Source organism: Hypanus sabinus, chromosome 6, assembly GCF_030144855.1.
Source record: "Hypanus sabinus isolate sHypSab1 chromosome 6, sHypSab1.hap1, whole genome shotgun sequence".
Taxonomy (NCBI): domain Eukaryota; kingdom Metazoa; phylum Chordata; class Chondrichthyes; order Myliobatiformes; family Dasyatidae; genus Hypanus; species Hypanus sabinus.
The window spans coordinates 67,389,059-67,405,686 of record NC_082711.1 but is presented as its reverse complement, the minus strand read 5'-3'; the positions used below and the strand labels follow the sequence as shown (position 1 = coordinate 67,405,686).

At 38.2% G+C, this 16,628-nt stretch overlaps 2 protein-coding genes and 1 non-coding gene across 3 annotated transcripts in view; all 3 read right to left on the bottom strand.

Annotated features, from left to right (window-relative positions):
• The window catches only part of tbc1d5 (TBC1 domain family, member 5), a 469,693-nt gene that overhangs the window by 246,620 nt on the left and 206,445 nt on the right, over nucleotides 1-16,628 (bottom strand). The window contains exon 6 of the mRNA XM_059972347.1: nucleotides 8,290-8,359. Within this exon, the coding sequence (XP_059828330.1) occupies nucleotides 8,290-8,359 (70 nt within the window). The remainder of the gene's footprint in view (nucleotides 1-8,289; nucleotides 8,360-16,628) is intronic.
• Nucleotides 281-387, bottom strand: LOC132396216 (U6 spliceosomal RNA). The gene has a single exon (XR_009512909.1). It is a non-coding gene; the product is annotated as a U6 spliceosomal RNA (small nuclear RNA).
• On the bottom strand, nucleotides 3,014-4,499 carry LOC132395015 (general transcription factor II-I repeat domain-containing protein 2-like). The gene is made up of 2 exons (XM_059971343.1): nucleotides 3,134-4,499; nucleotides 3,014-3,048 (listed from the first exon to the last, which is right to left on the bottom strand). The coding sequence occupies exon 1, from the start codon at nucleotides 3,738-3,740 to the stop codon at nucleotides 3,138-3,140; it is 603 nt and encodes a 200-aa protein (XP_059827326.1). The 5' UTR covers nucleotides 3,741-4,499; the 3' UTR covers nucleotides 3,014-3,048; nucleotides 3,134-3,137.

The window sequence follows — 16,628 nt, the reverse complement described above, 5'->3', positions numbered from 1 at the left end:
TCAAGACTATGTCTTGATAGTATGACAAATACAATAAATGTCCGGTTAAGATTAGTGCAATATAATTTTTTACATCAATTATATATTACACCACAAAAAATAAATAAATTAAACCCAAATTTATCCGATCAGTGTTTCTGATGTAAACAAGAAATTGGTACTTTTTTACATTCTACTTGGTCTTGTTCTAAAATTCAACCTTTTTGGACAAATTTAAGAGTTTTATTGGAACACAACTTCCACATAATCCAATATTATTTTTATTAGGTGACATTTTTTTTAAAATATGGAACGCTTCATGAATTTGCGTGTCATCCTTGCGCAGGGGCCATGCTAATCTTCTCTGTATCGTTCCAATTTTAGTATATGTGCTGCCGAAGCGAGTGCTAGGTGACATTGAAGGGATAAAATCGAAACCCAAATTGAATAAATATCAGAAAGAATTTATAAAAATTGCACTGGCAGTAGCCAAAAAAGCTATTGCAGTTACTTGGAAATCGGATGCATATTTAAGTATAGATCGTTGGAAGAATGAAATTTACAGCTGTATTCCACTTGAAAAAATTACTTATAATTTAAGAGATAAATATGAAACATTTTTGAAAATTTGGCACCCTTATTGACAAAAGACAGGATTAAATATATAGGTTCTCCGAAGATAAAATAATTGGTTATTTGGGGAAAGAATATATATATTAAAGTTATTACGAACTCTGTGGAGCATGTGGGGATCTCCCGATATCCAGGCATTCTTTCTTTTTTTTCTACAGGGATGTTATGGGGGAGGGGGAAGGGTATATATATATTTTTTATATTTTTTTCTTTTTCTTTCTGTAATTATTTGAAAACTCAATAAAAAAAAGTTAAAAAAAAAAACCCATGGTTCCTTCACTCTACCATCCCTTCTCTGCCTTGATGGGACAAAGCTATCCAAAACCCCATGCAAGTGCACACTCAACAACCTCCAAATTTCTGTTGTGTATTTCTCAGAGTATATATGTTCTCAATTTACACTTCCAAGTTTCTGCGTTCCCATACTGTCTATTCCTATCCCTCTGCAAGGCTATGTTAAGGGTCACAGAGTTGTGGTCTGTGTCTCTGAAATGTTCACCCACTGAATGTTCTGTCACCTGACCAGGTTCATTGTTTAGTACCAGATTCAATATTGTCTTTACTCTAGTAGGCTTATCCACATTATATATCAGGAATCTTTCCAGAACACAGCTAACAAATTCCACCTCTTCTAAACCTTTTGAACTAGGAAGATTCCAATCAATATTAGGGAAGTTGAAGCCACACATGACAACAACTCACTTACTTCTGCTTATTTTAAAAATCTGCCTCCCAATCTACATCTCAGTGTCCCTATTGCCATTGGGAGTTTGATTAATTACTCCCAATAGTGTGATTGCTCCTTTGCTGTTTCTTATTTCCATCCATACTGACTCAGTAGACAATCCCTCTTAATGATGTCCTCACTTTTTGTAGCTGTGATTCTATCCCTGGTTAGTAATGCCGCTCCCCCATATCTTTTACCTCCCTTTCTGTCCCTTTTGAAATATCTAAACCTCAAAATATCCAGCAGCCATTCCTGCAAACATGACAGCCAAGTACCTGAAAGGGCACAACTTTGTACTCATATTAAATTAGACACATTTCAATCCATCCAATTGACTACAATTATGCCCTTTCCACTGTCTATCCTTCCTCACAGTCTCTCTACATGTTGTATCAACCTTCACAAACTGCCCCACCCTCTGACCTATCACTCTGGTTTCCTATCTTCAAACTGTTTAAGCTGTCAGACATTTAAACCTTCCTCAACACCTGCCTGTAAGGATATTAGTTCCCTTCAATTTCAGCTGTAACCTATCTCTTTCCTACAGGCCATACCTTCCCCAGAAACATAGAATATAGGTGCAGGAGTAGGCCATTCAGCCCTTTGAGCCTGCACCACCATTCAGTATGATCATGGCTGATCATCCAACTCAGAACCCTGTACCTGTTTTCTCTCCATACCCCTGATCCCTTTAGCCACAAGGGCCATATCTAACTTCCTCTTAAATATAGCCAATGAACCGGACTCAACTGTTTCCTGTGGCAGAGAATTCCACAGATTCACCACTCTCTGTGTGAAGAAGTTTTTCCTCATCTCGGTCCTAAAAGGCTTCCCCTTTAACCTTAAACTGTGACCCCTCATTCTGGACTTCCCCAACATCGGAAACAATCTTCCTGCATCAAGCCTATCCAATCCCTTTAGAATTTTATACGTTTCAATAAGATCCCCCCTCAATCTTCTAAATTCCAGTGAATATAACTTAAGTGATACTCAGAAGTGATCCACAAATCTGAAAGCCAACCTCCTTCACCAGCTCTTCAGCCAAACATTGATCTGCCAAATCACCCTGTTCTTAACCTCTTTGGCACATTGCACAGGCAGTCATCCAGAGATTCTCAGCTTCGAGGTCCTACTTTTCAGCTTCTTACCTAGTTCCCTATATTCTCTCTTCAGGACCTTGGCTCTTTTCCTGCCTATGTCGTTGGTACCAATATATACCACAACTTCTGGCCGCACACCATCCTTCTTAAGAATGCTGGAGTTCTGGTCTGAGATGTCCCTGCTTGGCAGCTGGGAGGCAATAAAGTCTCCTGTCTGTTCCCCTAACTCAGGGGTCAGCAACCTTTACCACTGAAAGAGCCACTTGGACCCGTTTCCCACAGAAAAGAAAACACTGGGAGCCGCAAAACCCGTTTGACATTTAAAATGAAATAACACTGCATACAACGTTTTTTTTGCCTTTATGCTATGTATAAACAAACTATAATGTGTTGCATTTATGAAATTGATGAACTCCTGCAGAGAAAACGAAATTACATTTCTGCATGCAACAAAAACATTTTGAACTCCGAAAAAAAGACGTTGGGTTGAAAGTTACTTTTAAGTAAAATATTCAATGTCTATTTGAGTCCTTCTTGTATTTATGAAAAACGCCGAACTTAAATTTTCCGCCAGCAGCAAACCAAAAATAACGTCAGCCAGCTGTCATCCTGAAAAATGAAAGGACTATTTCACTGAACAATGAAAAAATATGAATATAAGTAAAATAATAGGCAATTAAAATATTTATCATACTTGGTTAATGGGATTTCTGCTCCTGGACCTCAGCGCACAGCGTCTGCACATCAGGGCTGTATGATGTCACCTTCATCTTTACACAGGATCGCAAGCTGTCATCTGTGAGGTTTTCAATATCACTCCATTTGTGTTTCTGAGCAAGAACGGCCTTCTGACGGGCAACATCTTCAAGGTCTGCTGTCAAGCGTCTAAACTTGGACACCCATATGTCTTTGTCGGCTATGTCAGCCAGTTCCATCTCAAGATCAGGTTGACTCACACCTGCCAATGCAGTCGTATTCAGTAGGGAAGGATCGATGCTTAAGGGAGTGACCGGGAAGGATAATGTGTTTTTTTCCTCTCTGAACTCACAGAAGCGTTTCCCAAACGATGTTTGCATTGCGATGATTGCAGAATGTAAATACTCCGAAATTATCATGTCGTGACCTTGTTTGAACTCTCTCAAATTGGGGAAGTGAGACAAAGTGCCTTTCTGTAAATCTCTGGCAAGCACTGTCAACTTGCGCTCGAATGCCAAAACATCCTCCAACATGTGCAGGGCTGTACGTCCTTTCCCCTGAAGAGCTGTGTTCAGCGTGTTCAGGTGCGCTGTCATGTCTACCATGAAGTGTAGCTTTTCCAGCCACTCTGGCTGTTCCAGCTCAGGAAAGGTGAGCCCTTTGCTGCCCAGGAAAGTTTTCACTTCTTCCAGACACGCGACAAAGCGTTTCAGCACCTTCCGTCTGGACAGCCAGCGATAAAAACACGTTGTAGCGGTGTCAGTAAACTGCAGTCAAAGATAGCTTTATTCGAACTAAACAGCCTTGCTTTTAAGCCTCCCTCAACCCAGCCCCCATGGACGCAGATGCTGCAAAAGACGCGTACTCACAAACCCCCGTAGGCTATCTCCCTTAGCCGGAATGCTGGCTAATTGTGAGCCGTTTCGGATGTGGCAGGAAATGTGTCGCTACACTTAGGTTGTACAAGATCACCATAATTACATTTCAAAAGCTAACAAACTAACATAAAATACATTTTAATTAAATACTGACCAATTATTTCCCAAAGCCACAGGGAGCCGCAGCACAGAGGTGAAAGAGCCACAAATGGCTCGGGAGCCGCAGGTTGCCGACCCCCGCCCTAACTACTGAACTCCTGTTAACACTGTTATGCCCGCAGCCCCCTCCTTTGTGAGAATCGCAAGAGCACTAGTTGGGTGGGGGGATTCAGTAGACCCAGGAAATGGGAGAGAAATGTGCCGGATGCCTCGTTCCCCGGCGATGCAAAATAACGCGACATTGACCATTGTCTCCTGGAGACCATGTTTGTGGATTGGGGACTATGCTACGTGCAAGCCCTCGGGCAAAGTGGGCTGGTTGAGAGAGAGATTGCATCATCCCCACCTGATTGACATCTGAGACCCCGTGAGGAAGTATAAAAGAGGGTCTGGGGGAACAACCCCTTCAGACGCACCAGAAGAAACGCTAACGATCCCATAGTAGTGGGAAGTCATTTGAAGGAAGCCACGTGCGTTCGGTTCTCTCGCCTGGGAGCCGGTGGTGGGTACCACAGAAACGATGTTCTTGAACTAACAACGGGGAACCAACTTCCCCGATTCAACGGATTTGCTTCATAAAAGACCCGGGCAAATTTCTTTTCTCACAAATCTCTCTCTCTCTCTCCAACAAGTGAAAACCCAACGGTCCCAAAAGGCTGAAGCCTGCAGGAACTGAGTGACTTTTATATTTCCATTGGACAATATATTATCCCCTAGACAAACGATCGAGCTGTTTCTTATTGATGGTTATTATTATACCCGCGCTTTTAGATTTCGTAGTGACGACGTGTATTATCTGAATGTTTGTATTAATCTTATTTTTGTGCCCCTTTATAAATAAAGACTTTTAAAAATAGAACCATCAGACTTCAACGGACCTCTCTATCTTTGCTGGTAAGTGACCTAGTTACGGGGTACGTAACAACACTTCTCTATTCTTCTTCCCCCGCCCCACACCTTTCCTCCTGGGCTTCCTTTTGAGGCTGGGAGCCACAGACCTGGACTTTACAGCTTTCTCCTGGTGGGTCGATTCCAACCCTCCACCCTCCCATCAGTATCTAAAATGGTATACTTGTTATTAAGGAGAACAGCCACAGGGGTACTGTGCGCTGTTTCTGTCTATTCCTTTTCCCTCTCCTGACAGTCACTCAGCTACCTGCCTCCTACAACTTAGATGAGTCTACCTCCATGTAGTTCTTATCTATCACAAACTCATTCTCTCGTTTGGGCTGAAGGTTGCTCAGCTCCAGTTCCCTCACACAATATATAAGGAGCTGCACTCAATGCATTTCTTGCAGATTTAGCAATCAGGAAAACTAGAGGCCTCATAGATTTCTCACATCTTGCATGGAAAGCATACCACTGACCTGGGATCCATTTTCACTATTCTAGCTAGGTATTAATAGACAAAGAGAAACCAGAACCTAGCCTCTGCCTCTTCTCCATGACGCCTCTGGAGCTAAAGCGTCAAGCTCCCCCACCCTAGTACTATCCTATTTATATATGGCCACTCCACTAAACTCTAACTGCTTTTTATTGGCTCTTGCCAAGTGCCTATTAAGCCAATCTATCTCAGACTCTGCAGAAAGGTCCCTGATATGAACAAATATAATAATGAAAAATTTTAAGGTGCAAATATAAAATGTGAATGAGAAGACATTGGGAGGACTACATGAAAATGCTAGTTAACTGATCTTAAAGATACAATGCAATATTGCAGCAATTCCAGGCAGAAAGCTCGTAAGCCTTCAGTACGTCAAACACTGACAGGCAAGCATTAAGCACATTTTTTAGATTATTAACAGAGTTTATGATGACTTGTCTTCAAGTGATGATGTTTCATTAATCATGACAGAATTTTTCAAATAATTTTATAACTCTAGCTTGCAATGCAGAAGCACACAGGCATTACTTCAGCAAAAGCAAACTGCTGGGAGATCTCAACATCTGTGGAGGCAAAGAGAATAGCAGACATTTCTTTCCTCCAAAGATACTGATTGACCTGCAGTTTGCTTTTTGCACCCAATTCCAGCATCTGCAGTCTTTTTTTTGTGCCAACAGCTGATTGCAATTGATGTATATTTATCCAATGGTGACTTCAGTTAAATAAACAGGTGTTTGCAAAGAGGTGTTAATTATGTTCTCTTCAAGTGCTGAAAAGGTTACAAAAAAATGCTGAATAAGTGACTGAATGAGGATTCAGTAACTTTTGGTTTACAGATTTATAACGGGGTATTCATCTATTGAACAAAACCACCTGCCTTATGACTGTATTGTTCATCGGGAATTTAACAAGTAATGTTTTCCCGGCCATGCATGAATTAGCCTACTGCATATATTTTGTATTTTGTTCTGAAAATGCATTTTGGTTAGAAGCTAATGAATAGGTTATACTTGTTAAGCCACTAAACTACAGTGCATTCTTGTGATCTTACTTTCTTTTTAAAATTTACAAACAACTTGGAATTAGAGTACTCACTTAGAGCAGTCAATTTGTCATCGACAAGATCTTTAGACTGTAGATAGCACTCTTTTTTTGTATATTATTGTTGTTAAGCAAAAACACCAGCAAATCCCACTTTGACTAATTCTCGTATTTCTTTTATATAACAAACTACACTTAATTCTGATGTCCAAATTCAGTTTTTCAGGAAAAACCTTTACACTTTAACAAGCACTTTTGTCGGTAACTAATATTATATAAAGAGAAATGATGACAATTTGGGTGAATGTTAACACAGTATCTGCAAGGATGTATCTCCCTTGGGGCAAGCATGGTTTATAATACAAGATATCACTTGCTAAAATGAAACAAAACTGTAAATTAATCATGTTACTTTATAGCTAGTTTTTCATCCCTCCTTCACTGTTCCATCCTGTCAAAATCTACCAAGATAAGATTGATCACCATGTAAATTAGTTAACATCATAGCATACATGATATACACACCAATCTTATTTAAAATAAACTAGATGCTCAAATAAACCAACTTTCAAAAAGGGCTTTAAATCTACATTATATTTGAAATAATTAGATATTATTTTACTTGATGGCGTTCATAAAAGAATGTTCTTTTATATAAAGAAAATGTATTTGACGGTGGCAGCAGGATAGATTTAAACCCATAATATTTGCAAATCAGTAACCATCAGAAACAGAATAACATTAATATTCTGTGATGCAACATTAATATTCTGCATCACTTTACCATAAGCATAAACATAATGGTATTCCTTGCATCTCTGATACTTTTTACACCATGTATCATAGCCCCTTATTGTTCCTTACTGAATTGCCTCTCCGAAGTAAATTGGTATATACTGATTCAACTTCTATCAGTACTAAGAAAATAAGTCTCATAAAATTTGATTACAGTTAGCCACAGAATTATGAGTCACAAAGAAAAGTAATATATTTTTGAGATGAAACAAAAAACTTAATTGGCTGTCTAAATTTAGAGATTCACTTTGTTCATTGAAATCTTTCAAGTGTGTGATCATTCAGCATTAAACTAAGGGAATGCTTCATTATCAGAGGAGTCACCATATTGATGAAATGTTAAACAGAAGTATTATTGCTCTCTTGATTGGATGGAAATATCTATTGCTCAAACAAACACTGGTATTAATCTTGATGTACTGGTCAACATTAAACCCTCATTCAACATGTCTACAATTTTCTGGCCATTTCTTTCTGAAGCTTTATGTTGAATCTCATTAGGCATACATTACATGCTACATTTCCACTTACAAAACACTGACTACATTTCAAAACGTAACTATGGCTATATATTGTTATAGATTGTGAAAGAATTATATAAATGCATGTTGTTTTTTTTGCATCAATTTGATAGACATAATATCCAACTGAGGAATTACAGGAACAATAAGATGATTAGCCTTGCTGAATGTTCTGTCACGGTTCTCATGTTATACAGTATAAAATGATAACTACATCTTTAAAATGTTTGTGATTCAAAATATTCCATATACACAAAAGCAAATATTAATTCAGAATAAGTTATCAAAGAACAAAAAAAGCTTGTCTATTTTGTTTCAGCTGAATACAATACAAGGAACGCTGCAATGAACCTTATTCTGTAGGTGAAAAATATACCTATAAGAGCTGTATTTTCCATTGTCCAATACTGATTGCAATTTGGTTTCCTCATTTTCATTATTCTCACCTGCAGAACACAGAAGCAAAAGAAAAAGAATAAATTTCATCATAAATGTAATTAGTATGCACAAATAATTTAGATCAGCATTGTTAAAAATCACTAAAATTTTAAGAAACTCCTAACAATCCATACTATTATTAAATATGTTATTATATATACTTTTAAATCAGAATGTCATTTTATTTTCTCTTAAATAACAATGCTTCTTAGCTGGTACCACAGCTATTAGTAGGTCTGCATAACGTTGCAGCAGGGTTTAATCTTTCATCTACAAATTAGCCAATAAACATAGACCAAATATTTGGTGACAAATGAACTAAGTTCAATACAGATCAGTGCCAGTATTCACACCTGCATTTTCCTTAAATCCTAAGTAAAAATTGAAGGAGAAAGCCAAGATATTTTCCTTCCTTTTACATCTCAAGAGCAGCAAGGTTCATGTAGCACTCCTTCTGTTGTCCTGTCCAATTCAACTTAGCACCCAATGCAAGACATGAAGACTGATACATAATCCAACTGAAGTCCTTTATTTTAAAGTTATTTGATAGTATACCTATACCTAGCCTGGTGACAAAATTGGTGGAGGAAGCCAGAGCATTAAAGGTCCAAACGTTCAGTCATTATCAAAGTGTACAACCCTGAAATTCTTCTTCTGCAGAGAGCCACAAAACCAAGAAAGAAAAGCGTGGCAACTCAGTCATTAATCCCCAAATCACTCCTTTCCGCACGAAAAATGAACAAAAATGGAACAGGCACGATTCCCAAATTTGCAGTGCCCATGCACAAAAACACAAGAAAGATCAGGGGAAAAAAACACAGAATATCAAAAACTATAAGACTGAAAAGTCTACAGTCCAAGTTCATATCCAAAACACAGAAAGCCTGGGTAACATTCCAGCGGCAGCTCATTCCCACTCTGGCAGCAGAGCGATGCCACCAGTGATCAAGAGGCAGTCTCCTCTCTCTAGCAGAAGGCTGATCTCACAGCGATCAAAATTTAGTCCCTCCACTCCAGCAGAAGAGTGATCCCACCAGTGATCAAAAGGAAGGCAGCCAGCACTCAGATTCCATATTTGCCTCAATGTTTCAATTTCCCTCGTTGCTTTAATCGGTGAACAATGGAAACTATAATTGGCGAAATGAAGTCAAACACTGGCTCGTGCCCCACAACCTTCGCACACAATGCCTCTGCCTCCCAGAATCTTCTCAGAGACTGCAGAGCGTTAAAACACTCAAACAAACTCCAAACTGAACTCAATATGAAAAACAAATGTAAAAGCGTCAAAGATGTGGAATATATGGCTTCATGATCTATCATAGAACATTACAGCACAGAAACAGGTCTTTTGGCCTTCCTTGGCTGTGCCGAACCATTTTTCTGCCTAGTCCCACTGACCTGCACCTGGAACATATCCCTCCATACACTTCTCATCCATGTACCTGTCCAAGTTTTTCTTAAATGTTAAAAGTGAGCCCGCATTTACAACTTCATCTGGCAGCTCATTCCACACTCCCACCACTCTCTGTGTGAAGAAGCACCCCCCCCCCCAATGTTCCCTTTAAAGTTTTCCCCCTTCACCCTTAACCCATGTCCTCTGGTTTTTTTTCTCCCCCAGCCTCAGTGGAAAAAGCCTGCTATCTAAACCCATCATAACTTTATATACCTCTATCAAGTCTCCCCTCATTCTTCTACGCTCCAGGGAATAAAGTCCTAACCTATTCAACCTTTCTCTGTAACTCAGATTCTCAAGTCGCGGCAACATCCTTGTAAACCTTCTCTGCACTCTTTCAATCTTATTAATATTCTTCCTGTAATTCAGTGACCAAAACTGTATACAATACTCCAAATATAGCCTCACCAATGTCCTATAGAACCTCACCATAACCTTCCAACTCTTATACTCAATACTTTGATTTATAAAGGCCAATGTACCAAAAGCTCTCTTTACTACCCTATCTACCTGTGACACCACTTTTAGGGAATTTTGTATCTGCATTCCTAGATCCCTGTTCTACTGCACTCCTCAGTGTCCTACCATTTACCTTGTATGTTCTGCCTTGGTTTGTCCTTCCAAAGTGCAATACCTCACACTTGTCTGTATTAAACTCTATCTGACATTTTTCAGCCCATTTTTCCAGCTTGTCCAGATCCCTCTGCAAGCTTTGAAAACCTTCCTCACTGTCCATTACACGTTCAACCTTTGTATCATCAGCAAATTTGCTGATACAATTTACCACATTATCATCCAGATCATTGATTCAGATGACAAATAACAATGGACCCAGCACTGATTCCTGTGGCACATACCAGAAGATGTTAACCAAATGAACATTGTATGCAGTTGCCATCTCAACTAGAAGTGACCGTACATGATTTTAAGATTAATTAAGGCATTACTTAGCAACTAAATTAGGAAATATTTGTACAAAGAGCAGAGGGAATGTGCTTTCTCCTGAAAATGCTGCATCATTTGAAGGGGCCTTGAAAGATCTTACATCAGGTGAAGATATCTAAGTATATAGAGCAAGAGTAGGTAAATGAAGTTAAGCCACAGACCAGTCATAATCTAACAGAATTATAAGAATGGGTTACATGGCCTAATGATCCTTCATTCTAAATGAATCTCCATTAAATTTCAATTTTTTTTAACCATTGCTGTGACAGGATAAAAATCAGGGAAAACGTCTTCCTGTACCATACTGTCCAAATGAAATCCACTATTATATTAACACTGAGAGAGTGGTTGTTTAAAATGGTTTTCACATTTCATCCATGATATGCTGCATAAATTTAAGAAAAATATTTAAAAGTTATCATTTGCAAGTTATTTCCTTTGACAGTGATAAAGCTACCTTATTTGTTATAAAAATAGCAAATGTACAATGTAGATTCATGAGCAACATTTGGTATTCCACCAGTGTACTAACTAACTCAATCACCGGCAATTAAGAATCAAGTCAATCTTCTCATGGGATAAACAATATGTCTGAAATATCTTCATTACATGATACTTCCTTCACGATACCTGTAGTACAAGGATTAACTGAACTCAGAATGGCCACTGAGTATGGTAAATTTATACCTTCTAGTCATCCTACCATATACATAAATTTATAAAGTCAAGGGAGGAATATGTTATTTTATAATGAATTCTGATTCCAGAATTCCATCAAATAGCCATTAGATGAGATCATATGCAAATGAACAATCATACACTGCCTCTTTAACTTTTCTTAAAAGTATAAAACTGTACAGTTTAATATTAAAACATTACCAAGAAAATTATATTTAACACTATTCACAGTCTTTCTAAAGCATAAGACCCCAAAAATATAATAAGTGAGCACAGGATTTATTAATGTAGTCAAATATATCACTCCATGTTATAATTGAAAGACCTATTAATTACTTTGTATTCAACAATATTCTTCACACCAAAACAATAGCTGTAAGAGGGCAAAAAATGTCAGCGGCATATTCTCACGAAGTAGAAAAAATTACTTGGAATTTAGGAAAGAAAGGCAAGTTGGCAACCTTATGAAGAGGGGGTTTGGTGAATAGCATTACACAAATAGAAAACATTCATAATGACTATATATTAATTTTAGAGGACTGGATGGGATGCTAATCTGAGGACTCTGCAAATGATTAGAAATCTGCAGTCTCGATTCTTTGCTGAGAGGATGTTACTTGAGAAGCATTGCGCTACCCAAAATATAATTGGATGTGAAAGTTTGAATCTGAGCATCACCATATGGGAAAATAGTGATCAACATTGCAAGAAAAAAGTACCATGCATGATTGGTTAAGCACTTTAAAAATACAGACATGGCTGAATATAAGTTTGCCAGCTGTAATTCTGATTACTTTCTTTAGTTCACAGGCAATAAGAGTTTAAGCATCAAGAGTGAGTGATTTAATGAACAATTTTGCTCTCAACTTGTTGTCTGATATCAACTCGAGTACTAAAATCTAATCTTGTGCTCAGAGCACTCGTGAATAAAGCAGTTCATCAAAGCAATCAGTCTCAAAGTTTTCATCTTAAATTGATCTAACTGCATTTTTAAAAGTTTGCTTCTGTTTAAACATTTGTCTCTTCATCTGCTAATCAATTCTACTAATTGTCATTTTTGGAAGCTCCGATAACAGAAAAAAAAGTTGCAGCAATCAAGCTCCCAAATATTTTTTCTAAAGGGTAATCCTTTCCAGATTTCAACCAATGTTAGTCACAAAAGCTGATTAAGCGTTTGTGCATCTCTGTACAATAGTAAACTACAGGATATGGCTTAACTACGGACTACAAGGAAATTAAAGAAACCATTCACCTGGGATCAATATTTCCTCTTTTTATGTGTAAGTAAAATCTGGAAAATTCATATAGGACAAAGTCAGATACTCAAAAAAGCTACTTAACCAGGCTGTGATTATAGGCTCCTGTCCTGTCATTAGTGTTAAATTCACTTGCAGAACTGGTTTAAGAAAATCCTCATTTCTCACCTTGCACACAAACTGATTTGAATTTTGAGCAATTTAGTAGGTCTTAAATTATTTCCCGGGTTAACAGGCAGGAAGGATCATACATCCTTTTATCTAACATATGATTTATAATAAGGTGTGAGGGCAGTGGACATCATACGCAGAGACAGAATCCAATCTTGTGAAGGCACTCAATGTTAGTCACTTAGTTTATGGTAGAAAAAATATTATTTGCCGTTCTTCTAGTTTCATATAATGTCGGGATTTGATGGTAGAAATGTTTGTTCTTAAGGCCATATATTTGGTCAACTTTTCTCACACCAATGTTTCAGGAATGGCTTCTTCCCCTCCGCCAAATAGAGATTTATAATTTTTTCAATTATTATATGTCGCAATGTACTGCTGCCACAAAACAACATATTTCATGACATTTGCTGTGAAATTACACCTGATTCGGATTCTGATATATCTGATTGGTGAATGCTGATACCACAGGAACCTGAGCTTGTCAACACTGAACCTATTACTCATTGTTGCAAAATTACAGCTTAAGAGCTGGAGTAGGTCATTGGATGAGGCACTAATATTTAATAAGTTTGTGGCTAATATGATTGTCACTACTGACACATTAAAGACTAGAGTAACATTTCCTTTTTCTTTACGTTAATAAAATAATTTTATGTATAAAGCACACACCTCAGATTCTGATGAGTACAGGTAGACAAACAGAGTAAGAATTGTTTGCAAAAGAACCAATTTAAACCTGCTTAAAGCAATGACACTATGAGCGATTGAAGTGAAAGTTGGAAAAGCATTTTCACTTTGTTATTAGGTATATTTTATCACAGTAAACTAAGGCTACACAGAATTTTAGCTCATTTAATCAACCAATGTTTCACTTAATCAAATATGATCAAAAATACATCGTAAAAGTATTTACCAAACATAAACAGTAAGGAACTGCTAATGTGTGCAAATTCTCAAAACACTAAAATTGAAAATAGAAATATTCCTGTTTTCAATTGTGTTAAGCAGTGATGAAGTTTATCACAGTATTACCAGAAACTGCTGGAAATGCTCAGCAAATTAGGCACACTTATGAGGGAAAAAAACCACAATGTTAATAATTTAGGTTCTATATAAAAACTACTTCACCCTCTGTTGATGTTGCCTGACCTGATAAGTATTTCTAGCACCTCCTAATTTATTCCAGATTTCCTTTTTATAACGTTTTCCACAATTTTTTCCCCAGGTATTAATTATTTATCAGCTTTGGAAGCTGATTCAAACTCCCTCCTAGAAAACTTTGAGGCAAAGGTTTTATAACCTTTTAATTAAAAAAACCAAATGTGCACACTTTCTGAGTACTGGAGACCATGCCAAAGTGAGCTTTTTCATTTACTTACCTGTCTATCTTTCAGGCTGACCGTAAGTACTTTGCAACTGAAGGTTTGTTTTCTTTTCGGGGAAAAAAACATATTCAATGCTGTAAGCAAACACAGCAGATATTCTATACATAAGAAAGGATAAATGTTGGTTAAGATACCAAGTAAGCTCTTCTACCTTTCTTTCTCATTCACCTCAGTAGTTCTATTTGAAAGACAAACTCTTATAAATGTCAGGCTGGATTTTTCACTCAGGTCATGAATTGGACTTTGAATTCATGGTTCAGACAAGATAACAAAGCTAACATTTTGATCACTTATTTGTGCTTAAAAATGATCTCAGGTTGAAAGATCTTAGATGTTTCAACTGACGATACCATTGCTTGGGGAAAGTTCAAAAGCTGTGAGTGCATCCAGCCCTAGAAATGTACCTGCGTAAATCTTGAAATGTAATAGGTAAGTGCCAGCTTTTGCTCCCATGGTTGAATAAAGTGCTCACATTGAATCTGTAAATATATATAAGGAATAGTCAGAAACTCAAGCAAGTCTTCAGATGCTGGAAATCCGGAGCAAAATATACACAAAACATTGGAGATACTCAGCAGGTCAGGCACTCATCAATGGAAATGAATAAACAGTCAATTTTTCAGGCCGAGACCTTTCATCACCACTGGAAAGGAAGGGAGAAGATGCCTGATTAAACAAGTGAGGGAAGGGGAAGTAGGTGATAGGTGAGGCCAGGTGGGTGGGAAGGTAAAGGACTTATTTATTGTCATCCTTTAAAACAGAAATTGATGTAATCATTCAATAAGTCAAGTCAACTTTTATTGTCACTTCGACCATAACTGCTGGTACAGTGCATAGTAAAAATGAGACAACGTTTTTCAGGACCATGGTGTTACATGATACAGTACAAAAAACTAGACTGAACTACGTAATAAAAAAAAACAGAGAAAGCTACACTAGACTACAGACCTACACTAGACTGCATAAAGTGCACAAAAATAGTGCAGGCATTCCAATAAATAATAAACAGGACAGTAGGGCAAGGTATCTGTCCAGGCTCTGTGTATTGAGGACTCTGATAGCTTGGGGGAAGAAACTGCTACATAGTCTGGTCGTGAGAGCCCGAATACTTCGGAGCCTTTTCCCAGACGGCAGGAGGGAGAAGAGACTGTATGAGGGGTGCATGGGGTTCTTCATAATGCTGTTTCCTTTGCGGATGCAGCGTGTAGTGTAAATGTCCGTGATGGCAGGAAGAGAGACCCCGATGATCTTCTCAGCTGACCTCACTATCCTTTGCAGGGTCTTGTGATCCGAGATGGTTAAAATTTCCGAACCAGGCAGTGATCCAGTTGCTCAGCATGCTCTCAATACAACCCCTGTAGAACGTGATGAGGATGGGGGGGTGGGAGATTGACTTTCCTCAGCCTTCGCAAAAAGTAGAGACGCTGCTGGGCTTTCTTTGCTATGGAGCTGGTGTTGAGGGACCAGGTGAGATTTTCGTTAGGTGAACACCAGGAAATTTGGTGCTGTAAAAGCAGTATTGCAGTTGTTATATTTAGCTGTTTAAGGATAGTCAGCATGGCATGGTGCATGGTAGGTCATATCTAACCAATTTTATACAGTGTTTCAAGGAAGTTACCAGGGAAGTTGATGTTGTCTACATGGACTTTGGCAAGGCATTTGACAAAGTCCTGCATGGGAGGTTGGTCAGGAAGGTTCAATCACTCAGGATTCAAGATGAGGTAGTAAATTAGATTAGACACTGGCTTTGTGGGGGGAAGCCAGAAGGTTGCCTCTCTGACTGGAGCCCTGTAACAAGTGGAGTGCTACAGGGATTGGTACAGGGTTCATTGCTGTTTGTCACCTATATCAATGACTGAGATGATAATGTGGTCAACTGGATCAGCAAATTTGCAGATGACACCAAGATTAGGGGTGTAGTGGACAGCAAGGAAGGCTATCCGAGCTTGCAGCGAGATGAAAAAAATGGGCTGAGAAAAGGCTCATGGAATTTAATGTAGGCAAGTGTGAAGTGTTGCAATTTGGTAGGACCAACCATGGTAGGTCTTACACAGTGAACAGTAGAAGTGCAGTAGACAAAGGGATCTGGGAATCGAGGTCCTTAATTCATTGAAACCTGGCGTTACAGGTGGATAGGGTCATAAGGAAAGCATTTGGCACATTGACAATCATAAATCAAAGTACAGGAGATGGGATGTTATGTTGAAATTGTACAAATCATTGCTGAGGTCCAATTTGGAGTATTGTGAGAGATTTGGTCACCTACCTACAGGAAAAAGTACAGACTAAATTTATGAGGATGTTGCTGGGTCTGAATGACTTGAGTTATAAGGAAAGATTAAATAGGCTTATTTCTTTATTCATTGGAACATAGAAGACTAAGGGG